This window comes from Haemaphysalis longicornis, unplaced genomic scaffold (assembly GCF_048455015.1).
Source record: "Haemaphysalis longicornis isolate Haplotype H1 unplaced genomic scaffold, Haemaphysalis longicornis Haplotype H1 scaffold_6, whole genome shotgun sequence".
Taxonomy (NCBI): domain Eukaryota; kingdom Metazoa; phylum Arthropoda; class Arachnida; order Ixodida; family Ixodidae; genus Haemaphysalis; species Haemaphysalis longicornis.
Window position 1 is genome coordinate 156,368,045 of NW_027526407.1, and position 26,641 is coordinate 156,394,685.

The 26,641-nt window shown below is 47.6% G+C and overlaps 1 protein-coding gene across 1 annotated transcript in view; it reads left to right on the top strand.

The window, feature by feature from the left end:
- The first annotated feature begins 4,057 nt into the window (after window positions 1–4,057).
- Window positions 4,058–26,641, top strand: part of Krt95d (phosphofurin acidic cluster sorting protein KrT95D) — an 85,337-nt gene continuing 62,753 nt past the window's right edge. The window contains exons 1-2 of the mRNA XM_077672779.1: window positions 4,058–4,400; window positions 24,060–24,143. Coding sequence (XP_077528905.1) covers window positions 4,287–4,400; window positions 24,060–24,143 — 198 coding nt within the window. The 5' untranslated portion in view covers window positions 4,058–4,286. The remainder of the gene's footprint in view (window positions 4,401–24,059; window positions 24,144–26,641) is intronic.

Below are 26,641 nucleotides of genomic sequence, written 5' to 3' on the forward strand. Positions count from 1 at the left end.
GGGGGCTCGTCGCGTGTCTGATCACCGGCCCGTGTTAGCGACGCTTAACCTTGGCAACTGTGCGCCCCGCCACCAGGCGTGGCGAATGGACGAGCGTGTGCTAACCGACAGGGACAGTTCAGCAGCCCTTAATGCTTCGTTGACTGCTCTGTGCGAGTTCAGTTCTCTGCCTTGGGATGAGTTGAAGGACCACTGGCGCGTGCTTTTAGTAAAGGAGGGTCGTGCGCGCAAGGCGCGCCGGATCGTCCAGAGAGGGGGCACCTTAACCTTCGCGATGCGGGACTATGTTAACCTGCTTAAGGTACGCTACGAGTCCCTCTTACGGCAGTCATCGCAAGCGGCGAGCCGTGCGCAGACCTCAGGCTGGCCCGTCTCGGACCCGTCTGTACTAAGGCATATTAGAGTGGGCTCGCTTGACGAGGGTGGGCTAGCTACTGTTCCAGAGGTTACACTCGCTGACGGGTCGGTTAGCACGAGGGCTGAAGATATAGCCCAGGTCTTCGTGGGACACTTCGCAAACCTATTCTCGAGCGAGAACGCGTCTTGGGATGCAGAGGATTTTGAGGATAAGCTTAGTGCGTTTTGTGGGGGGCTGCCGTGTGTGTTGATTCGCTGTGTGCTCCCGTGGATGCTGACGAGCTCGGCGAGTGTGTTAAAAAAATTTAATGGTGCGTCGGCGCCTGGGCCTGACGGGATTCCTGCTGTGTTTTACAAGAGGTTTTTCCAGGCCATTCAGAGTGCGCTCCTTGACATGGTGAACGGCTTTTTTCTCCATGGAGTAAGGCCAGAATCTTTCCGTGAAGGTCGCGTAGTCTTGATCGAGAAGCCAGGCGGGGATCCTACGCAGCCCCAGGCGTATCGACCGATCACACTCCTCAACACGGACTACAAGATCGTAGCATCTATTTTGGCTAGACGCACAAGTACCGCTTTGCCCGATATTATAGGCCAAGCGCAAACGTGCAGCGTACCAGGTCGCTCAATTTTCTCGTCCCTGGCGTTGACGCGCGATTTGTTCAGTTACGCGACAAAGATTAGCGCTTCAGGGTGCTTCATCTCTCTCGATCAAGCCAAAGCTTTCGACAGAGTGGAACACCGACACTTACCGGGCGTTTTGCGCCATTATGGTTCCGCCAGAGTTTGTGGTTATGCTCGAGCTTTTGTACTTGGACGTGAGCGTTCGAATCCTTGTCAACGGGCTTTTAAGCAGTCCGTCCTCTGTCACCCGTGGGATAAGGCAGGGCTGCCCCTTGTCGCCTTTGCTTTTTGTCATTTGTCTTGACCCACTGCTCCGCCGTGTTGATGCAAGCACTGACATCCGCGGCTTTCCATTGCCAGGCATAGGCCAAGTTAAAGTGTCCGCGTATGCGGACGACGTGTCCCTGTTCATTCGGGAAGAGGGCAGCTACCAAGCGTTAATGGGGGGAGTACGGTGAGCTGTCCGGAGCGCGACTGAACAGGGGAAAAAGTATGGCGGTGCGTTTCGGCGCATTTGCGTCTGGCTTGGCGGGCGACGTAGAATGGGTGACGGGTGTTCGAGTACTTGGCGTGGTTTTCCATTCCTCGGGTGAGGTGGCGCGTAGTACGTGGAAGCGCCTCCTTGAGACTGCAGAGCAGCGTCTTGCAGTTGCAGGAAAGTTCAGGCTTTCCCTCGGAGAGCGAAGCTACATAATTAAGTCGTCCGTCTCGGCGGCGCTTTTTTATGTAGCACGCGTAGCAAAACCGCCGCGCCATTTCACCCGACAGTTGGCCACGAAGTTTGGATCGTTCTTCTGGGCGGGCAAAACAGAAAGTGTCACGAGTGCTGCTGAGGCTGCCCAATAGTATGCCCTGTTTGGAAACCATGCGCAGCGTGCTGGCGGTACGTGCAGTGATCGACCTAGTAGACTCAGACGAGTATCCAAAGGCTGCAGTACTTTCCGGGAACTTCCCGGTCATTACTTTATGACGTGCACATCGCCGGTTCTTCTGCTGAGCAGCCGCCACCATTTTACGCGTATGTTATAAAAAAATTGCGAAATATCTAGTCTTCCTTGCCAAGCCTAAGTTTTAGGGAAAGTACGGCAAGTGAAGTGTGCGAAAAATTGGCAATAACCCAATTAGACAACCAACAGATAGGAAGGTCACGCGGTGTCCTTTGGCATCAGCTGACTTCGGCAGCACTTCCGGCTGATGTTCGGGATTTCGGGTGGTTACGTGGCTGGGAAGTTCTCCCGACGTGTGACCGTCTGGCGAGATTCGGCGTTGTGCGTTCCGCACGGTGTCCACACTGCGGCCACACTGAAACGTTAGAACATGCCTTGTTTCACTATCGTGTAGCGGCAACGTTTTGGACTGTATTAAGCAGGGTGTTTGGACTCACACTTCGAATGAACACTCGTTCAAATGATGTGTTGGTGAATTTTCTGATGTGCGCTGGTGCTTTCGTTTTGTGGAGAAATCGTGGTGCTGCATGTCTTCGAGCCCGGCCGCAGCGGGCAATGTACCCTCTGCTGTGGCGTGTCCGGTCAATTCTCATGAGTCATTTGGAGCATGAGTTGGCAGCTCTAGGGGAAGAAGCCTTCCTTTTGCGTTGGTCTACGCGCTTTATAGTGGTCAGGAGCAACACCCTGAGCATTTCCCCAGTGCCGTACTGAGTTCAGTATAGTTTATGAACTCTTTCTTTGAACGCTGGTGGACTTTGTGTGACTTCATTTGTAGTAGCTTATTGCCCCCGCCAAACATTTTTGCGCAGTGTGTAGAATGACCGCGTTACATGAAAACTGATTGGATAAGTTTCTGTACTTAGGGCAGTGCTGTTATCACTAGTCGCTGCGCCTTGACATGTGGGTTGTAATAAATTCTCTTTAGCCCTGCCGTCTGCCCGGTAGTGCGAATTAGCCTTGCGTGGTGTACTATTCGTTGTAGGAATTCGTTGTAGCTTCTCGTTCTGTGATTCTGCAAATTTTTACTGAACATCCAAAATACAGCCAATTTGGGACGTCCGACTGGACGTACGGGAGTGTTAAAACCGGACGTCCCACGGACGTACATGATACGTCCATCTGCCCCTGAAACGGACGTCATACGGACGTCCGCCAGAGCCGGAATGGAAGTACGGTGTACGGCCGACGGACGTCCGGCGGTTATTTAACGGCGGTTAATTAACGTCGGGCGTTAATTTGTCAAGTATAAACATTGCCACCAGATTTGGTACATCGTTTAAAAAACCTTTTCCTATAGAAACGTATTGTCTCGCTGAAGCAAATCTTTTCCTTTCCCGCATGTGTGCTTGGCGCTTGCTGTCCTCCCCGCTAGGCTACGCCCTTTCCACATCGCTGCGACTGCGTTACCACAATATTTCGCCCCATGAAAGCGATGAAAGCCTCGACCAAGAACAGCTGCGCTGTTAAAAATTCATGCCCAAGTTGGCCGCTAGGAAGACGTAGAGTTTCATATTTACGAGTTTCATTTTGTTAGTTCCCACTGAAGTTGTAAACGTTGCAGCTAGAATTGACATGTCTGCTGCCAACACATGATCACCTACCGAGGGAGTGCACATAATCTACCATAAAACAAATTATACGACAATTAGTCGCTAAGACGACCCTAACGTACATCACGCCGAATTTCATTTACTTTTCAAAACGACGACGCAGTTATTACGTTGTAAATGTGAAAATGCCGCCAGATTCTGCAAGATCTTCTGGCTGCTGCCGGAGGAAAACGAGCAGCCAATCTTTGTCGGCAAGAATAAAACTTCAGTCGTTCCAAGTTTCATTCAGCTAATTAGCTAGGAATCAGTTGCAAAATACAAACGTGTTTTATTTCGTGGTCTCTTTTAACGACTTAAACAACGCACACTTTCTCTGATAATCCTTGTTCACTGAAGGGAATGTAGCTAATTATTATTTTTTTTGAAGGCGCGGCGAATGTACGGTACGTTATTACTAGTAAAGTGACTGGGCAAGAAACACCAGACCAACCCCTACAAAAGAGAAGCTACTAAGCATCATCGTCATCAATCAACTCCGCACAACTTCAGGCCTTTGGCAACGCGAGAGGGCATTCATTTCTCCAGGCACGCAACGCCCCCTTTTCTTTCTGCGAGTATTTTACTTTTCAGTGAGTGCGTTTGTCGCGGTCGCCGCCGCTTGTGTAGTGTGGTGATTGTTGTCGTCGGCTGGCTCTGTTGTTTATCGTGTGCGCTGCGCGTCCAGCCAGAGCCGGCAGTGTTGCTCATGGCATCCCTTAACGCCGGAGCCTGCTGAGGAGTGTCCTCCGAGCCGCCTCCTTCCCCGCGCAGCATGGGCGACAGCGGGAAGACGACGGCGCGGCCGCCGACTACACGGCCGGTGCCCATGAAGCTGTTCGCCGCCTGGGAAGTCGACAAGACGACGCCCAACTGCATACCCAGGCATGTCGCACTTCGCACTGCGCTCCGAGCGTGGCGCCGCTTTTTCTTCGCTTCCACCGCCTCCGGAAGCTGCTCGCATCGGAGGCTGTTCGTCCGAGACATTTCTCGTCGAGCGTTGAGAAAAGCGGTCATCGCGGTTTCGAAACAATCGTGAGAGAAAAAGTCCGGCGCCCACTGTGTTGTTGCACGGGTGATTTGGCCGTCGCTCTGCACCTTTTCGAGACCCGTTCTGCGTATCGGAGCGTGGCCTCCTCCTCCGCTATGCTGTTTTGGCCTCACCGAGCGCCCACTGAGTCACTCCGCGAGCGATTGTGGCAAATGTGGTTATGAACCCGGCGTGACTCACTCGGAAGCACGTGCATGCCGTACTCGCGGGAAGGGTAGGTTCGCGACGCCTGGTCATGTTTACTTTCCGGACGTCTGATGATGTTTACGTTTGTCATGAAAGCTTTCCGCATCATAGAAATGGGCTGAAGGAGTTGAAGTTCCTGACCGTAGTACCGCGGCTGAGAAAAGCAAATTGTTGCGTGTAGTTACGCTACGACGACGACTTATCGGCGATATCTCTTCCTGGGAGAGATGGCCCAGTGTTCCTGTAGTTTGCAATGTTGAAGCTTGCGAAAGTGAAACGAATTTAGAGGTCAGGACTCTGACCCGCTGAACTTGTTGCCGCCTCGTTACCTTAATACACGTTTTGAAGCAATCAAGGCCCATAACTTTGCCGCTGGGGAAGTGGTCGAAGCGGGCGTTTTATGGCCCAAGCATTTCTGCACACGAAGCACTGCTTGCCGTTGTGCCAAATATGACGGAAGTACCTCAAGAACCGTCATGGTACCTTTCCCGTATTTCAGACACACTGTTACGCTGACCTCTTGGGGTTTATGCAATGCGGGGTCTATAATGGGTTCAATACGCTCCCCACTGAGCCTAGAGGGCCCAAATGGTTACCGTGAAGTGCTTAGGGTGTACTAGAAGAGTGAGTGGCTATATGCACGACTTGATTATTTTACGAGATATATGCGGAGGTTTTATGCATGCTGTGTTAGTGGTGGTCTAAATGGCACCACCCCACCCCAGCCCTTTGAAAATACTGCCTAAAAAAATTGAAAAGGGAGTGGCGCGAGTGCAGAGCAGTTGCTCCAGAAGCTCTGTGCCGAAAGTGTTCTAAAACGTGTCACTCCGCTCCATCTGGGAGAAACAATGGTGGGAAATATAACAAATTGTTAGACTCCTTAAGTTGGACGACAAGCCTACCGATCCGAACTCCGCTAAAGACAATGCCCCCTCCCCGGTGACCCCTGCGATGGGATGTGACGACCCCCAGAACCACTGGACGGAGACTGCCCTGAGGCAGGTGGTGCTTCCCTTTTTATCCCTTCTGGCCGACCAGGGGGTGGCAATGCCCGGCCGGTCGGAACTAGTTCTCTGACTCATCCGAACACGTGTTCTATAAACGTGCCCGCACAAGATCCACTGCTTCCGGCCGACGAGGGGGTGACAGTGTCCTGCCGAGTTGAACTAGCTTTCTGACTCATCCAAACATCTGCCATACCAGCCCGCGCGCGATGCGGGCTCCCAAGCACGTGGGACCCGATTGGGAACCTCTCAGGCTACCTCCCTCCTTCGCGAGGCGAATTGAGCGACGCTTCACTAATCACCCACACGCGGTGCCACGTGTTCTCGAGGCGAGGAAGGCGCCATCCAGAATTGGCCGTCCAGGGAAGGCAGCCGCAATGGCGGACATGCCAACGAATATATACTGGTATTCGGGCCAGGCGTTTGTGACACACAAAAAAGAAAAGTACACAAGGACAGGCGAAGTGGAACGTGGCTTACAGGAGGAGGCACACGTTTACCATAGCCAGACGTAAAACACATGTAGTTTAGGACTTGTTGGTGGGCAAGTTGACACGAAGTAAAAAAAAACTTGGCGGGCAGATCTAGCACATATGCTATGGGCCTGCCCGCAGGCGGCTATACCCGCGCGCAGAATCACTCGGGCGGAGCAATGGGAGACAGTGTTGCTCAGCCACGACCCAGCGGATCAAGTCTGGGCCGTCCAGCTGGCCGAAGGCGCTGCTAGAGCCCAAGGGCTCTTGGCCGACGCCTAGGATCACCAGCCTCTCCCAATAAAGTTATTTCTCTCTCTCTCTCTTGGCAAATTCAGACAACCAGAAAAGGAAAGCACGCAAGGAAAGGGTCTGCTCCTGTCCTTGTCTTCTCAATTTGCACAGTTTTTTTACTTTACGTTAAAGATACACCAGCTCACCCACCAACAAATCCTTCTAAACTACTAGAAAGCTGTTGAAGCAATACGGACATTTGGGCACTTTCACTGTCGCAGGATTTTGTTGCTGCCACAAACAAACGTGAGGTGTTGTCGCTCGCCAAAATTGAACGTGGTCTGGGATTGCCCTTCATGTTTGGGTGTCCCAGCTTTCCAGTGCTGGTACATCGATGCTGTCTTTGCCTGGCGAGTCGCGATGGGGACGGTTTGGGAGACAGCACAAGGATTGTCGGACACCCGCCGCGGTGGCTCAGTGGCTAAGGCGTTGTGCTGCTGAGCACGAGGTCGCGGGTGCGATTCCCGGCCGTGGCGGCCGCTTTTTTAATGAAGGCGAAAAGCAAAAATGCCCGTGTCTATGAGATTTCGGCGCACCTTAAAGGAGCCATGAAGACAAAATACAAGTTGGGTTTATTAGAAAGACCGCTTAGTCCCGATAACAATGATACCAATATCATCGCCATCTTTGAACAGATAACGGAGATATGAAAGAAAACGTGTGAAGCAGTCGCGACCCCCTAGGCAATTTCCCGCAACTTTTCTATGACGTCACGGAACCTTGTTTGTGCGATTGGCGGCCGCCTAACTGACCTGTCGCGACGACACAAGACTGGACGTCTGTAAAGGGGCCTCTAGTTCCATTTCACCGCATCACTTGAATGCTAACGTGCAGTTAGTGCACTGAAAATTATTATTTATTGTTGGCCCGTGTGACGTCATTCTTGCTCATAACACGTCACTGTGGCGCAAAATTTGAAAGTTTTTAAATACTTCTTGCTTTTTTTTTCGTTAAAACGCATCTTTTGTGGCTCTAATGGAGCTGAGTGAGATACTGAATCCTAGTTCTTTCAAATTAAACGAAGTTGTATTTTCTCTTCATGGCTCCTTTAAATATCTCGGGTGGTCAAAATTAATCCGGAGCCCTCCACTACGGGGCGCCTCATCGCCTGCGTTGCGTCGGCGCGTTAAACCCTACAATCAATCAAGGACTGCGGGACAAAAGGCTGTGGCTAGCGTTCCGTCCAGACGGAACGATGTACAAGTGTTAAAGTTCTGTCTGGACGGAACGGAGCGCTGCGGACTATCCTTCCGTCCAGACGGAATACAACTGAGAGCTTAGTGTTCCGTCCAGACAGAGCCGGCATGAAATTTGTACAGTTCCGTCCAGACGAAAGCAAAACTGGCTTATTAGACGGTATGCTGAGACTTCAGATTTGGTGTAGAGGTCGCGCCTGGGATAATTGCACTAATCTACTGGGTTCGATTCCCCCCAAACATGCTCTATTTTTTTTTTTTTTTTTTTTTTTTTGCGTGGTTGTGCTAGCGTTCTGCAAAGGCTAACTTCACTTTACAATTGGCGTGGTGAGAGCAGTCGGTCTTGATTTTGCACTCAACCGGCCGCTCCGCTACTGCTCACTAAAGCCAAGGCCGACGTCCCATTGCCAGAGTTCCGATCATGTGTAGTTCGTAATGGTGTTTACTAATTAGCGGTTATTCTGGCTAGTTAGTGGGTGGAAGCGGTTCGTTCGGCTGGGTAAATATCGAGAAAGACCACCCTCGCTGCTTGTTGGCACCTTTTTTTGACGTAAACTTCGCACAAATAAGCTGTATAATTAGGAAAAAAGGGAATGGCCATGTGACCCACTAGCTCATTTCCCACTACAGAACCTATGATGTCGTACCAGCCAGCTCTGTGAGTGGCGGAGGCTGGCAAACGCAAATTAGGCAGAACGTATAAGCTTGCTGAACGAGCTATTTGCACCTAAATTTAGGGCGCATTCTTTTTAAAGCAGCAAGAATGGTGGGACAAGCAGCAGAAGTCGGGAAAGCACACGTAAACATAGAAGTACTGATGCGTACTGCTGTTGGTACTGCGCGCACTATGCTTCGTTTAGATGCAGTGCACTGCGGGGCTTTGGGGTTGTCTCAGACGACGCTGGCCGATTGACGCAAGCAACGGTCTTTTACTTGACCATATTTGTCGAGCGAGCAGCATGTTTCACAAAACGATTTTCTCCATGAACAGAAACAAGCCAGGTTTAAATACAGTCACAAGCAAACCAAAGGCAGAAAACGGCTTGCTGCGGTGTGGTGGCGCCATCTAGGTTGACTAACAGTAAGCAAGTCTCCGCTCCACACCGAGTTTAGTTGAAAGACCTGATATTATGACGTCATTGTAAACGTCGTTTAAACACGTTTTGGCGCGAGAAATAAAATTGTAGCTTAAATTGATTAATTTCGCAGTGAATAAAGCACCGTTTGCTTCCGGGCAAGCGCTGGGGGGCACTATAGAATGTGAAATATTTCGAATAAAACAAACTTGCATTTTGTCTTCATGACCCCTGTAAAGAGGCCATGGCGACAAAATACCTGCTTGGTTCGTTCAACAGATTGCTTGGTCCTGATAACAGCGACACAAATTTTATTTCAAACTTCAAACAGCCAATGCTGATATTAGAGGAAGCACACGAAGCAGTGGCAACTCCCCAGCCAATGTCCGGCCACCCATCCGACGTCGTTGACTCTTATTTGTACGATTGGCAGCCTAGGGTGATTGTATTGGGGTCTCTAATTCCGCTTTATCGTGTCACTTGAATGACCCATTTCCCACGATTCTCCGATCCTGATGAACAAAGTATATTAATTGACCTGCAAGGTTGACCAAGCTTATCACATTACCAAGGCCAGATGATGATGGTGTATTGGTCATGCCCTTTGTAACAGATCATCACTGTGAGTGCTCTGGCCAAATAGATGAAACCGGAATTGCAGTCACATGAACGCCATCTGGAATTTCATTTGTCTACGACCTTGCCTGCTTGTTTTGTTGTCTGCTTATTTATGCGTTTCATATTTTAATCTGCTGCATGATCAGCCTGCGCTTATCTCTTTCTGCTAATGAACTATCAGCTTGATAGGTTTACTAATGCTCGTATTTTTGTACCAATTTGAAGAGATTTATGAGTAGTTGATTCTCCATTTTTCGTGTTTTGTTCTACTTTTTACATTGTGCATGCGGGTGTATTGACAATGTCAAGACAGTGCCAGGGTTTGCCTCCAATTAGCACTGTCACGCAACAAGTGGGGTGCACTAATACCCGTGCCACGCGTACACGAAAAATGACATTAAGTGCTTAATTCCATAAGTTTTAATGCCCTTAATTCGCTGCTACACGAAACAATCTACTGCCATTCGCTCTAATGTCATTTTTGGTTTTAAGAAGTTCCGCACGCCTCATTCGCCTTCGCGAACGCCCTAAACCTGCCTGCTCTTGAACGCAAGGAGCACCAAATGAAACCAACGAAACTCTCAGCACCAGAGTGTTGACGAGGCAACGTAGCTGAACTTCAAAATGAGAATTTTTGGTGGTGAAGTACTCAAGAAGATGAAGTTCACTGAAATTGCGGAAAAGGCAAAACATCGTGTGACCCGTCGTTTTAAAATTTTCCGGATTTGGCTACTGCTGGCAGGCGACGGTAGCTGCTGACGCCACTTTTAGAAACGGCTCACACCATTTTTTTAGAGAACACTATTTCTCACAACGTTTTCTATCACAAAAACATTTTTAACCCTTGTAAGACGTTTTTTTTTTCTACATTAAAAGTTCTTGAAGTATGGGTGCATTTCTCTTTTTGGTCATTATCACCATCGTGCCTAACACAATGAATGCTTTTGCGTTTTCACGTGTAGTACGGCTCACCCAAATAATGTCATTCAGCATCTTAAGGCCTTAAACACTTAAAATTCTATTTTTCGTGTACGTGCGGTGTGGGTATAATGCCTGCATGTTTAAATGTGTAGTACAGGTGCACTTGACCAGCTGTGCATTTTTTAAAAGTAATGTTGGCAAATTAACAAAAGATGAAAATAATTTTGAAATTAATTGAAAAAACAATGTGAACAAAAGGCCGGGGGGGCTTTTTGTTCCTTCCGAAAATTTTACAGTAAGCTGCGAGAAGGAAGGGGTGTATTTAAAAATAAGTTGTTTCTATTTGGTGTTTGCCAGTAGCCAGGCAAAGAGCACAGTGCGTGGGAACGATATTTTTATGTGGTGGCTGGAACAATGGTTGAATGGTTAATGGTTGAACGTGAAGCTCTGTAATCTTCTTCTTCACTTCGTGACTATATTAACAGGATTCCACATCTTGGTGGAGCCCAGTTTGTAAAGCCGAAACATCTTTCAATACTCATGAATGGGTTTCTGGCGTCAAAAAGTGCGTGCAATGATTCTTTTAAACAAATTGGGGGGAATGCGTTCGTGCAATAATTAAACTGGGCTAATCTTGAAAACCTAATCGAATTCCTTACTATTACAGTTTGAAAATTAATCGTGATGCTGCAACTTCCTTCTGCACAGAGTAAAAAAATTAGCAGTGGCTTAGCTCTGCTATGCCAGGATATATGTAGCGTGAGCTAAGGTTCAGCACCCGTACTCCAATTGGATTGGATTTCAATCCAATTTAATCCAAACCAATCCAAATCAAATGCAATCCAAGCTAATCCAATCCCATCCGAACCAATCCAATGCTTCTCACGCTTGCGCAGAACGGCCCTTCACGGCACACGTGAAACTGTGTAGCTCACGCTACAAAAAAAATTCACTGCCCTTCCACTCTGTGAAGAAGGATGACCTGTGAAAGTGGGCACAGTCGAGGAGTGCATGAAACGAAATACGTTTGTTCGTACTTTTGTGATTGAGCTTATACTTCCTAGCCAATTAGTTAAATAAAACATGCCTCCGCGTAGATGACGTATCCGTATACAATGCATGGATGTATGGGCCCCATCATTGTTCCCTCCTAGACTTTACACGCGAAGTGAACATTTTAATGTTCATCTAATCACCTTTCCTCATCGTCAACTCATACCCCGTATCTATGCCCTGTGGCAAAATAAACGCTCTAAAAAAAAGCCAGTTTCATTCAAGCAGGCAAACATGGGGCTGTCCGGCTCCGTCCCGTAGAAGCCAATGTATTGACACCAGACTTTTAATTCCACAGTATTTACAACTTCACTGCGAACAGTGCGAGTATGAAAAGTTGATGGAAGTCTGCGCAATGTTTGAGTCCTCTCAGTGGCTAAATTGTCACACGATTCGTTTCGGGTCAGTTTCGACAAAACAAGAGCTACAGCCATTTTCTGCAACCACGCTTCCTTCGTGGACAGCCACGCATTGACGGAAGGCAACACTGTAATGTTTACAGTCCCACCGTGAACCAACCAATTGTGACAGGTGAGCGAAACTCTGCGTCATGATAGAGTCGTCCTGTCGGCCGACTTCAGTATTATTTCTTCCAAGATGTCAATGTTATATTGAGCATTAGACGGTGCATTCTCCAGGGAGTTGGCTTTCGGGGAGCTGTGGTGGTTATTGACTCATGTTGGCAGCTACGCTGCTGCACGCTTGTTCGATGGCAATGACCGCCTTGATAAAATCCTGAACGATGCATGGTGGGTTAATTGTTACAAGGCCAGCAAACAGGAGCTCCTTGACACCGTGCTTCAGTAGGAAAGCTTCTTTAAAAGCTCCGACATAACAGGATCAACGCAGCGAGAAAGGCACGTCATGGCCTTGGCAAAGTTGGTGATCTTCTCGTTCGGCTCCTGGATTCGCAACTCCGGCATATGCGGCGCTTTGTCTCGACGGTGTATGCTGAAAAATTTAATAGAATGCTTTAGTGGGCGAGTTGGTTAATGGCATCAAAAAAATTAAAATGAGTGCAAAGGATGAGGAAAGAGAAACACGGTAAACTGGACGAGCGCACGTCCAGTCTACTGTGTTTCGCTCTCCTCGTCCTTTGCGCTCGTTTTAATTTTTTGTTGCTGAAAAATGTTTCGCGCCATTGCTGGCAAGAGTCGTTCCAAGTTTTCAAGGTGGACTTCTGATTCTTGTGCCAAGTACAAGTGCAGTCTTCCAATGCGAAGTAGACATTGCTCAGTTTTTAAAGCAAAGCCTTAGTGGTCTCGCTGATGGTGTCTGTGATGGGAATACGCCCCGCAGGAAAGCCAACTTTCTCTGATGATGTTTTTTGTCTTTGTTTTTTTAGTTTTTTTTGTTAGATGACACGTCATCACCCCGCTGCAAAGGGGATACCAATAGCAATCATCGACCATCAGTAGCAATCATCAACATCATCATCATCGGCGATAATTGTTGGTTGAGGGTAGCAAAATAAATGCTTCCTTGCAAAGCTTGGCGACAGCTCCGTTATGCCCCCTCCGCTAAAGGTTGAGATGCATGCAGCAGGGGGAGGAGGTAATGCAGGCGTGCGACAGCGTGATGTAAATAGGCCTAACGTCGTGTTCTGACATGAACATCGACAGCCATCCCCCACAGGCCCAGGTAGGATGAAAATGGCGTTGCATTGCATGCCGTAAGGCTGTTAGCCGCGGGGCGTTAGGCCAAACTTCCCGTGTTGAGGTTTAGGATGGTAGGCCTAACGTCATGTCTTGGGGTTTCACACCTCGAACCAGCACCTCCTCAAAAAATTGCTCACTGAATGCCGAGCAGCAGGTGCCGATTCATGCTGTACACCCCAAACCCAAACTTTAGGCCTACGGAGTGCACACCCGGGAGTTGCTATGGGTGTTCTAGAAAAGTGGTGCATACCACCAGAGTAGAACATACTCGCAGTGTGGGATTAATCAACCAAAGAATCCATCACAAGAAAGCTTTGCGTTCAACCATTGTCAGAGGGGTGCGTGATTTCTTGCCCGTCATCCCACCGGTTTAAATTGGCAGCACGTTGCGATCCAGTCTTCAAGTCCTCGAAGACTTGTGTGTGGAACGTATTCAGGTTGAAAGGCTGGCGAAACGTCCCCTGGGGTGTGGCCTCAGTGGGTGCTTGGTGGCCCAGACGGGTCGGGGTGTTGTGGAAAAGGAATTCAGGAGAGAGACCGAGCCAGCGTCGACTGCTTCGATGGACCGGAATGTCGATGAGATGCGGCCTCTCTGGGTAGCCGCCTGACAGGGATTAGAACTGAGCACTAGAAAAACCTGGCTGCTCCACCATTTTTGTGTCTCAGTAGACTCGGGTGTAGACAGCAGTGCAGTGACACGTTTATTTGTTAGCAGTCGTGTAGCGGCTATATAACGGGTTGGGTCTTGACTGACTCAAGCGCACGAGTGTGCTGGCACGCACTTTTAACACCGTTGTCTATGGGACATGCCACGTATTTCTTGCTGGGAGATTGTACAAATCGAAGGGACCATTTGCTGACATCCCCAAACTGCGGTATATGCCTCAAAAAGGGGATTAATCGGCATAACCGGTATCCATGTGATGGTACAAAAAACAGGAGCAAGAGGCAGGGAGCGCGCATTGGGACATTGAAACAGCAGTGTCGTAGGAGGGTTCAGACTGCAGAACATTCTACACAGGCTACGTGCACGTCGCCACGTGGACGCAGCGCTTCCTTGCACACATCGCTGTGGGTGACGATGCACCAGGCCCTGGTTGGAGGCGGGCAGGACGCGACAGGAGAGGCCAGAGCCGCTTAAACCGCCATCGGGAGGAGTTTCGCTATGGCAAAGGCGAAATGAAAGTTTAACAGCGGGTATAACACAAGGCCTAGCTATGCTTTCGCCTTCACATTTTTGGGAAGCTCTAGGCATCCCGTTTAATTTTTTGTATTGTTTGAGGTGTTGGCCGTTTTGTATGACGTATGTGTGCCACGGTTGCCATCTTTTCGACCCATTGAGTTAAATATCGCATTACCAAGTTGGCGGAGCGGTTTCATGGGAAATCCAATGGGAACAGAACAACTGTGAGGAGCTCTGGTGCTCACCTGGGAAGCGAGCTTTCCCTGCGAGCACACTGCACGTCCTTGCTGCACAAGCCTGTTCTTTCACGCGACCGGTGAAGGACTGCAAAGGGCTTCTTCCACCCTTTGCTTTGACTGCGGCGTGAACCCCCCCTTTTTTTTTTTTACCGAGTTCAACTGGGTTTGTCGCTGCTTATTTTGCTTGCAAAGCCCACATGGCGCACCCTGAATCGCTGTTCTAACTTACTAGGTCAATGCGAAGCACCTGTCTTCTTTCTGGCTATTGCTTTTTGGTGTCTCTAAAGGCGCAGATGCAAAGAAAATCGCATGAATATCCGTGCAGTTGGATCTTGCTAAGGTACAATGTTGGATCGGTCGGTTTGAGTTGAACATCGAACTAGAGAGAAATCACCCCGCCGCACAGCATGTCACTGCCGCTTCCCGGCTGCCAGCTGCCGCAGTGCCATCTGCTACGGAGGTACTTGGAACGCTTCTCAGAGCTAAACAAGAGAGGACAGTAGAACCAGTAGAACCCTGACTATGCAGCGGCCCACATCGATGGACAGGTCACTACAGTATACAAGCTGTGCGTTACGTACCCCCATTGTATAACACACAGTCTGCTTCGTATGGCAGCTCTCACAAGACTGGAAGTGCCCGTAATGGTTAGAAAGGAGAAGCTGACTTCCCTTCCTCACCCACCCTCTCATTCCCTGTCTGTCTTTATCCAACAGTACTGTTCTCTTCAGTGCTCTTTACATGCAGGTCCGTCTCGTTTCTTTTGCTGCCCTTGACGAGGGCGTTCACCATTTCACACCGCCTTTCTCGATCACAGCCAGTCAGTTTATTTGACATCTGACAGTGCAGGTGTCGGGAGTACGCATGGCTGACGGGGCCTGTGCCCCCTGATATGCAAGCTGTATCAATAAGTACATGAATAGACTAGGGGTGAAGAGATTGCATGCATGAATTCGGAATTTTTATACAGGAAATATGACGTTTGGCGGCAGCTTGACACGTAGGAGCGTGCAAAGAACGCACACTCAAGAGCATACGGATTGCAACAGCCTGCGGCAAAAAAAAAAAAAAAACAAGACTTGCGTTACAGAGTGTGAGTGATGCAGAATAAAATATTTAGGCCACAATCCCTGTTTATGTGAGTTGAGCAGTAAAGGCAATGTGTCACACAGCAACTATTTGCAATAACTATCTCTGGCAGGAAACAAAGGAGGTTTTTGCAGGACGTGTATTATGGTGTCATGGGAGGTGAGCGCAGATAAAAAAAAAGCCATAACCGCATTTCTTTGTTTTTTTTTTATGGATCCCTGTTACTGCATGTCCGTGGGTTTGAATGCCGTCCCTTTAAAATTTCTTTTGGTCAGGGTTCATGGGCCCAGTCCAGCTATTAAGTCTGCTTTTATCCCATTGACACCTCCAGATGTATATCTGGGAAATAAACTGATTTTTTGATTGATAGGTGGCAGTGCGTCAGTGTAGGTGTCGTCCATACCATGGACTTTACGTTCTGTGCCTGCCTGTGCTCGTTTCCTGTGTCAGCTGGTGACTGGAGAACAATGCGGAAAGTTGATTTTTATTTTTCCTTGCCAAGCACAATGTCTTGAAAACTGAAGCCACTGATGCTTTATGATAAGATCAGCAATACGTAGAGCGTGTACAAAGGGATAAAAAGGGAAGGAAACCCCTTGCAGCATTGTGTGTGTGGTTGTCCCTATCAACTGAGTTTGTTATACATACTCTACACCTTGGTCTGCACATACATTCAATATACATACGTACGTACGTACATACATACATACATATGCATACATGCATACATACGCATGCATACTACATACATACATACATATGCATGCATACATACATATGCATGTATAGTCTACACATAGTCTACGCCTTCACCAGAAACTTTCTTTTCAAAATCGGACTGGTGGCATCACCTTTGTGTGCCTTCTATGGTGTTGGGGAGTACATGAAGCATGTGTTGTGTTCTTGCCCGTGACGTCAACAACTGTGCGAAGCTTACTACACGTGAGAAATTTTTGCATGAAAGGCTTTTTCGGTGCTTGGAAGGGCAAAGACAGTGTGGTGCGGGGTTTCAAAGCTCTTGTGGGCTTCCTCAAAGCCTTGGTACCACTGGAGGCCAGTTTGTGAATGTCTCTCCTTTTCGTCTATCTGCATGTTTGTGTGTTCACGATTTCTTTTGTGTGTTCACGATTCGTCAATGCCTTATCACATTTTCACCATTCATTCGAAGTAGCAAAGCCAGCATTGTGCAGGGCTGACCTCTTCTGTCTCATTAAAGAATGTTTTCTCTCTCTCTCCCAAGTTTTATTTCGTTGTAGATGTGCTGTTTGTATACATACGTATCAATGGCAGGTCACCTAGCTCAATGCTCAACTTGGGTAAGTATAATCACAATAATCAGAGAGACAAAAAAAAAAAAAAGGCATATCCACGAGGGCCAGCCCGAATCTGGCGCATACCACTCACCGCTTGTATCCTCACCAATAGTACGTGTATCTTCTTACCTTCTTACTTACCTTCTGCTGTTCGACTTCCTTGGCCGTTCCATCCTTCTCGCGTTACCCTGCCTTCCTGAACTTGTCCTGCACGTGCATGGCACACGACCGACAGGTAAACGAAAACGGTGTCGGGACGCACAAAATACAGGCATAATTTTAATGCGAGCACATTGTGAACCATACAGTTCACCATGCACAGCGGACGGTACCAAAAACCAATGCACCAAGACGCAAAGCAAAATATGAATCCCATGGCGGGGATGGGAATTGAACTCGGGGAGACAAGGGGGGGGGGGGGGCAATTCTGATGCCACGCAGATGATGGCTTTTCGGGCATTGTAAATATGAACGAAAGGGTGAAATACGAAATGAGTGCGAGTCCCTCGGGGATGCACAAAGAGATCTTTTGGGCAACCATTAGGAGGTTTAATGGAGGACAAAGGAAGTGCAAGGTAGTACCAGTGAGAAGGATAATTCCAGGAGGCATTTAGGACTACAGTGAAATCTCATTGATACGTTTTTCATGGGAACCGGAAAATGAAGTGTATTATGCAAAAATCTTATTATCTAAAGTGGTTAAAAACAGAAGGAAAATATTCATACTCCATCAGCAAATCACTTTTATTGAGCAACGTTGAAGTTGCTGGCCAATTTGTGCGGCACTTTCTTTTTTTGAACGTCTAGGACTACATTCTTCTGCAACGTAAAAAGGAAGCCAGCGGTATTTTGCGCTTCGCCGAGCGCTGTTTTGTATGGCGATTTGTGTCTCGTCCTAAATCAGCGAATCCAGCCACCAGACGCTTGGAAGCCTTCAGTGTGCAAGACGAGCGCGGATACGTCAACTTTTTCGCGTAGAACTGACCCTTTGACATTGACTCCTGCTGCTCTAACTTCCTCGATGCATGTAAGCAGGACGTCTTCCGGTGCGATTATGATATGCTTCGCAAGCTGGCGCAGTGCATCGCGTGACGTATCATCATTATTGGACGGAGTGGCCATGAATGGCAGCAATGTTTTCGCCGCAAAACAGGGCACTGCCGCGGCCTCAGCGGCTGTGCAGCGTACAGATTGTGCCTTGGTGGAAATCGGTTCGAGCTAGTATAGCGAGGAGTTAACACCAGATTTCTAGAAATGTCAATCAAGATGCACTTTCGCGATCATATTATCCAATTTTTGGCAAAAATGGGATCATATTAAATGCACCAAGATGCATTATTTCTAAGGGACATTGGTCGGGATTAAAAAGGAAAATGTATTAAGCTGAAAAACGTATTATGCCGAATCGTATCAACGAGACTCCTCTGTATTCATGTGCGGGATCCGGATTTTATATCCAGCCATGCAGCCAGGTATGTCCAATGGGGTTTGACACAATTGTGTCATCTTCTGTGGCAGCTGTGATAAATGTGTGTGCGTCATTTTCTTTGCTGTTACTGGGACTGAGAGGCTCGGTCAGTTGCCCTACTTAACCCTATTAGCGAAAGGTGCTTTTGCAATTAGCATGCTTAAAGCGCACACGTGTAGGCCTCCTGTGGTTCAGTTGTGTCATCTCATTACCATTGTCATGATTCACTTGGTTTCAGTTGTTTTCCTCATCTTTTTTTTTTTCACCTACAGAAAGGTTCTTTTTGTTCCTCTTCATCATCTTCATCTCCGTAAGCTCTGCATATTCACTAATTGCGTCAATGAGCTTTGCTACTTCTGCAATCAGCGTGCTGAAACAACCGGTGCAGGCCTCAATACCTGCCTCTGACACACGTTTCTAAAGTTGAAGGCCACAGTGCATTCACTAGGCCCAACTTGTGTTAGCCGAAACCAAGATGGTTCAGGGGAGGCATGTGGGACTTGCGTCCTGTACGACTCTGGCTCGAACCTCAGATTCTTTGCTTTGCTTTCAGTCTGTTTGTGCTGCCTGTCAATTTTCACACCATCTTTGGGCTTGCAGCAGCCAACTGATTGGTCATCGTTCGACACTGTCCTGGGTCAGGGGTAATCCCCGAGACGGATGAACCAGAAGAGCCGAGCAAGAGGAGGGGGAAACTGGAAAATTTAAACTGGCCAGCCACAGAACAAATGGGAGCGGCGGCGGATAGGGCCTGTGGAAGGGCTGAAACACTGGCCAGTTGGACAGTGTACCAGTAGTCGGGAAAAGCGATTCAGTCACAAGGGCAGCTCAACGGAAGAGCAGACTAGGCCGCCGATTAAGCAGGACATCGCATTGGCGTTGCATGCTGGGGCGATGAGTCGTCACTTGCTCTGAACACAGGTAGAGGAAGGTCTGAACTGTGAAAGAGGGGTCACGGGGCCAGTTGGTACGTAATGCTTAAAGAGAAAACAGTGCTAAACACAGGACAAAAGAGGAGGCTAGACACACACAGAGGTAAGGTCGATACTCTGAACCCTGTGCATGCGCATGTGCTCCGAGTACCCACAGAGTGGCGCATACCCACTGTGGGGTATTTATTGGACCTGTCACTCTACGAGCAGGGATGGATGGTGTATATGCGTTTCCTAGTCAGTACAGCCAGCCCTCACCTGAGCTTGCTTATAGGGGTTTATATCGCAGCATAAACATACCTAAAGCGTACAAAATCACCCGAACTGGAATAAATAACAGCCAAAACGGACCTGCGATGGTTGGAAACCACGGTGTAGAAACATATTCAACAGAAATAGCCGAAACCGACCTAAAAACTTCAAGCAAGTTTATTGCCTTCAAGCAGTCATGTTCATCCGGCAACTTACGTATCAGCACGCATCGATCATGCGCATAAAGTCAGGCCCATATTCGCGAAAACTAACAAATACCGAAATTCACCATTACCGCTTAGTATTGCCGAATGGAATCTGTTGCCTGCCAGTGTAACAAACCTAACTGAGTTGTCCTCGTTCCAGAGTGCTCTGTTAGCGTTTTTAGAAAATGAACATCCGCTCTAGTTCTGTATCCATATTCTCTTGTACTATTCTCTTGCACTTTTCTCTTGTACGCCATTTATGTTTTGTACTGGCTTTTCACCCTGCAATCATTTGACACATGTGACTTGTATGCAATTTTTTGGTTGATGTGCAATCTCCCCCTATGTAACGCCTTTTCGACCCTTAGGGTATCTCAATAAAAAATAAAAAAAAAAGGGAAAAACACGCAAGAATGTACAAGAAGCAGTAGCTGAAACTGATCACAAGGCAACCAAAATGTCCGAAATCCTGTTTATGATGCATAAAGATATCATAAATAGATCATATGTGCGATAAAAAATGTCAATATTCAAATATGACAAACCCTTGAAAATGAAAAAAACAGGACTTCAACCCGGGTTAGGATGTTTGCTTCGCAGGAGCGGAACTACTACACTACGAGACCAAGCGGTTGTGAGTGGTTAAATTGAGGGCCAAAAGCTTGTGGACATAGCTTCAAACATGCCCCTGGATGGCACCATGCGTCGCTTGGCTGTGCTGACTAGGAAATGCCTATACGTGGATGGATGTTGCTTTGGCGCAATGTTTCACAGCTGCTGCAGCCACACCTTTCGTCCGTTTTTTAGTGCACAAGCACTTCAGCGGCCACTACTGGGGTTTGTCAACGGCCATGGCGGCGTCGTCGTAATCGAGCGAGCGAAGGCAGGAAGAAAACGGTGGAGAAAATGTGGCGAAAGTACGTGGGGGAGGGCAGTATGCTGAGCCCGCACGAGACGCTCGCGGGAGCGTCTGGCAAAGGTGTGAGGGGGAGGGCGGCACGCGCTGCTATGGCACGGTCTCTCATACTGCATCCCCCTCACGCTTTCGGCAGACGCTAATACTGTCTGCATGCTCATCCACACCACGTGACATTTGTGCGGGAGGTTCAAACACGATTTGCAACAACATGGTTGCTGGCAGCGGCGTGCTGCAAGGTAACAGCACAGGAGCGCGCAATGCCGTGCGTTCGCTGATCATGTGATCACTTGCTGAGACGCAGCAGATATGCACTGTGAGCAGGACGATCACAGTTCGCGCTGTGCACAAATTTCACACTGGCGAGTATAGTAATCGTCAGTGCATTTTTGTCACATCTGCGTGCTGCAGCTAGTTGTAACGTGAACTGCGTCTATCGAGCGCATGTCGTGTTCTCACATAGCCACACACTGCTGGTCTGCCCCCTCTCCCACGCCCGGCCGTCAGTGGCTCGGCAGCTGCCTGTCACAGAAACGCAGTGTGCATTCTGCCGGAAGTGATCCCATAATGCAATGCGAGTCATGCCACTATGCAAGCGAGGGATGGCTGGAAAAACTGCTTGTGACTGGCGCAGTGAACGCCTTGTTTTTGTCGGTTTGTGCCTTTGTTACGGGGAGGGTTTGTGGTTGGTTGGCAATTCCAGTGACAGTGCTTCATGTAGCAGCTCGCTACTGCAGTCTTTAGCTCGGCTTTTGGAGGCGCTGAATACTTGTACAAGGAACAAGGAGACGAACAAACTCTTTGCTGGTGCGCAATCTTGTCGTCGTTTATGCGGAGCTCATTCTTTAACATTGGTACGTGCCCTGGTAATGCAAGGTGCAGTCATGGCGCGAACAAAAACAGATCGCACAAAGTGTCAACTGGTGCACGTGCTGATGAGCTGTCCAATTCGGTCTTTCTCAGCTTTGCGACTTCCCTCGGTAAGTGCCATTGTTGGTGAGCAGAGACGTTTGCCATGTGTCTCTGGTAGCATGTTGGAGATAGGATGCAGGTGGCGTACCCAAGCGGGGGGTGGGAATGGTAGCTGGATGCTGAAGCGGTTACAGTCCATGGTAGGCGCTATTCTTCTGACCGCACTCTGCGCTTGGGCTCCTAAACCCCACGATTTCAGTTGTCCCTTGCACTGTGTCATATTTACCTGATGTGTTCGAACCGGAACTCAACTGGTTTTAGTTTTGTTTCACCTCGCCTGGCTTAAAGTTCATTAGGAAGAAAAAGTGTCATCAAGGCATGTACATAGCACTTGTCTGTTATGAAAAGAAGCAAGGCAAGGCATGTACTTTCACTGTTTATGAACTTCGGGGCTTCTCAGTGTGAGTGGCCATTTTTTTTCTCCCCGCTGCGTCTGTATTTGGGGAAGCCACCGTGTTCTCATATCTAATCAGACGGCGCACTCGCACAACATTACGCCTATTGGGCCGACAAAACAACCCACTTAACCGCAACTGTCTCATTATGTGGGCTATGGACAACACAGTGCTTTTGCGTTGTAGTACAGGAAGTGAGTGGGACTTGCTTTTCTCCGCATTTCACCCAGTTGTGGGCTTTTTTGAATTTTTTGCATTTTTTTTGTCTCTGCAAGTGTCAAATCTGATTTTGCCGAAGTGAGGAGGCTGTAGTCAAAAACAGCAATGTTGGTTCTGTAGCTTTTTTCTTGATGCTGTTATTGTTGGGCAAACAATACCTGTTGCCATTCATCTCGGCTTGTGGAATGACTGCCATAGATAGCAGTGGATTCAGATCTTCAACTGGGTAAATTTGACTTCAACTTCAAATGTTCCGAGAAGGAGCTTGCTTTCGAAGAGTTTGTAATTGAATGAGCAGGCACCCGTTTAATAAGGGAGGAAACTGGTCTTGAGAACCGAAGTTTGCGAAAATAGTAAATTTTATTTTCTATTTTTTTTATAATCCACAGTTTCTAAAGAAAGAAAATAGTCGCAAAATGTTACAGCCCCATCATTCATTACCAACCAAGCTTCCATGCTTTAACATCTCCTGAATGACCATTCCTGCCTGCATTGCTTGATTTCTTTTATATTTTTTATAACAGGGTTTCCGGATATGTTTGCTGTGCAATTATTTCGGGACCTAGGACAGCTAGAGTTGCAATCGTATTTAAAAGCGACACTCAATGTGTAGGGTGTTAATGTTATTTTGTGCTAATAATATTTTCTCACGTGCTAATATTATTTTCTGATTTCCAGTTCTTCCTCTTTATTTCTAAAAACAGTACAAAGGTTTCTAGAATCGTCTTGACACCTCATTGACCCAGAGTAAGTGCATGCTGGGAATCTGTGCAAAAAGCGGAGCAGTGCTGTGAAGGTTCATTAAATTCTGTCAAAAAACAAGACGGCAAGTGTCTTGAAGATTCCCCCTTAACTGCTAGTACTGTGCGAGAGGACAAGAATACACAAGTGCTCGGTGCCAACTGCAACGTTTAATGGGAGTGGCCATGCTGTGTCAAATGGGCCTGTGAGTGCAACAGCTGGTGCCCGGGGTTCGTTTTCGGGTAAAACTTGATTTTACGTGATTTTTAAAACCCCGAACATGTTTCAGAACAATATGGTCTTCTCCCATTTGACTTCTCCCCAAATGGATTCTTTCAAAGTATAGCGATCTGTACAATTGTAGGCTGACGGTCCGCTGTTCTCAACCACTACTTGCTGGAAGCTTGTTCCACAAGAGCAGCTTTCGCACTTGGGGAGTATTGGCCTGACTCTGCCGTTCGCTGCACTGACGCTGTCGTGCTAAATAACGGAAGCTGTGATGCCGAGATAACTTTCTCCCAGCCGAGATACGTTCAACAATCGGACAGTTCTCAAATGGAGGCCGACATGCTGCGCATGTAGATGATGTATGTAAAGAAGGATGTGTAAAAAATCAATGACCACCTTTTGTGAGTAAAATTCCTTTGAACTGATCAATGTGCCTCACTGTCATCATTACTGATTCATTTGCAAAGAAACGGCAAATTTCTGAGAGTACTTGCTAGAAAACCCTCACTTCCCTTCGTTTACCAGCTTGAAACAAACGCCAATTTTAACGCGTTTGAGTTAAGAAGCTCGTGATACTTTCTGATAAAGCGAATAAAGCAAGCTGAGTGGATTACTTAGCACATCAGCAGATTTAACCCGGAAAAACCTGAATTTCGTAACGGTTTTACAAAAAAAACCTGGTTTCTCCCCAAGTATCAGTTTGAAAAAGAGCACCTGATTTTTACCCCCAATTTAAAAAAAAAAATATAAAATCCGAAAACAAACAGCCCCAGGTATGTATTGTTGGTTTGAAACTGTGTGGCTTTGGTGTCCCAGAGATGAGTGACGGCGTGCCCCTTTCCCCTCTCTCCCGATGTGCAGGCAGTGCTCGTTCACGGTGACGCGGCTGCTGCTGCTGCGGCCCCTGGGCGGCGACGTGTCCGCCATCAGCATAGCCGTCCGCATGCAGGTGGGCTCCTCTCCTCCCTCTCTGGGAAAGCACGCACCGACAACGGGGGCCACAGCCAGGGGACCAGAGCTTAATGGAGCCATGAAGACAAAATACAAGTTGGGATTATTAGAAAGACTGCTTAGTACCGATAACAATGATGCCAATATCATCGCAATCTTCGGACAAATAGCGGAGATATTAAAGAAAACGTGTGAAGCAGTCGCGACCCCCTAGCCAATTTCCCGCAGCTTTTCTATGACGTCACGGAACCTTGTTTGTGCGATTGGAGGCCACCTAACTGACCTGTCGCGACGACACATGACTGGACGTCTGTAATGGGGCCTCTAGTTCCATTTGACCACATCACTTGAACGCTAACGTGCAGTTAACGCTCTGAAAATTATCTTTTATTGTTGGCCCGTATGGCGCCATTCTTGCTCATAACACGTCACTGTGGCGTGAAATTTGAAAGTTTTTAAATACTTCTTGCTTTTTATTCGTTAAAAAGACATCTTTTGTGGCTGTAATGGAGCTGAGTGAGATCCTGAATCCTAGTTCTTTCAGATTAAACGAAGTTGCATTTTCTCTTCATGGCTCCTTTAACTCTTTCGCTACCGCGCCTATCAAAATCGATCAATTTGATCGATACTTTTGGGAGCGCCTTTTCATAGCGTTCCAGGCGTTTCTCGAACAAGTAAAGCTGTTCGGAGTTAGATCAGAAAATGGTTTTTCAAAATCAGTTTTGTTTTCATTTTTGCAACGGAAACGTGATTTTTGACACGCTTTTGAATCACCTGGTTGTGGAAAAGGGGCGTGGTCATCGCGCCTCAAGGCTACCAACGAAGAATGCGTGCAACTCGTAATTACTCTGCACCAGCGCTTGTTTTTTGCTATCAGGGCGTGAATGGGGAACTAGCAAACGATTTTCAATCGTCAGGTTCACGCTCTGACAGTAATAATCCCAGAAATCGGCTGAAAATGTCAAGCAGTGCCTGGTTGCAAAGCTACTTTATGATTTTAGGCAGTTTTATTGCCTTTGCGCAAGTTGTCCTAAGAACTCTGGTAGTTCTACTTACCCCAGGACCATTCCCAAACAGTTTACAACAGTTTCGGTTTCGTTTCTGCATCGCGAAATTCATATTTAGCGCAACTACGCAGTTACCCAACTTCAAGGCTAACTGCCATGGCGCCTGAAGCGTCCGCGACTGATCCTCGAACAAAGCACGCCGCTCCTCATTTCCCCCCACCCTAACCCGATTTCTGCGATAAGAACTTCAGATGCAAGTCAAAAGGTCACACCCAGTCGCCAGATATCTGTTCCGCCGAGGACAGCGCTTCAAACCGGCCTTACACTGCCAGCTGTTCGCCTTCCAGTTTCGTTTTCATGCGAGGGTATATCCGGGTGTCTAATGTTGCTGCTTAGTTGAACTGTCTATTCGGACGGAGTCTCTGATAAGTTTTTGTACTGTTTCATTTGAAAAATGTTAGGTGGCGCTGCAATAGAGGAGGCTCGTTGTGCTGATCTTTTTTAGCGCGCGACTGCTACTCGGCCAAAGATCGCAGGGGACGATTCTAGCTCATCGTACCTCATTTTTGCGAGCAAGGCTACAATTGCGAGTAAGAAGATGATAATAAAGCTCAGCTTTATGTTTTGAGAGATAACTGACCGTGAACGACAACAAACATCAGCCACGGCGTTCCGTTTTCAACTTCATGCATGTTTTTTTCTGCATCGCGTGCTTGTCCCAAATATTGTGCTCACTGTAAATGCAAAGTCAGCCATTGACAAGATGTTTTTACGTTATGTGGGGGCAAATTGGTGCCTCTGATAACGTCAAACCGCCAGATTTATTCCAAGGAACCGTCCAAAATCGCACAGTTTGAATTAGAGGTTGGGCTTCACCGCATGACACGAGCACCGTGCGTGCTAACATTTTTTTTTTATATCTGAAAAACTGTTCCGCGCAAGTCGACATTTTTTTAGGGTGTGTTTTTGAAATGTTTCCCTGCAAAATGTATATTCTAATTTTTTTCTACTACCGGTGGTTTGATATACACAACTCCTTTTTTATCATTTTTTTCGACAACTTGACAAAACTTTTGATTTTGATATTTTTTTTTTCACAACTATGATATATGAAAACCTTTAAAAAACTGGTGTTATTGGAAAGGCCGTTAAATAATCTGCATTTTGTGCTCCTGCAATTATGCCTAAATATTTTTTTAGCAGAAAAAAAAAATGTTTTCTTGGACCCCCCAAAATTGGTCAATTTTCTGCGGTAGCGAAAGAGTTAAAGGCCAACTGCACTCAAAATTTTTTTTTGTCCAAATAAGTAGTATATGCTTTTAAAATCACCATGGCGAAATCCTTAGCTTCGTAATCACAGAGAGTGCTAGGTACCGCCGTTCAAAGTACCTCCAAGCAGACGACGTTTGCACCTGGCGGAGAGTCGTCGTAACAAGTTCCGAGCGGCCTGTGACGGAGGTTGGGGAACCTGTCCTGTGAAGCTCGCGCT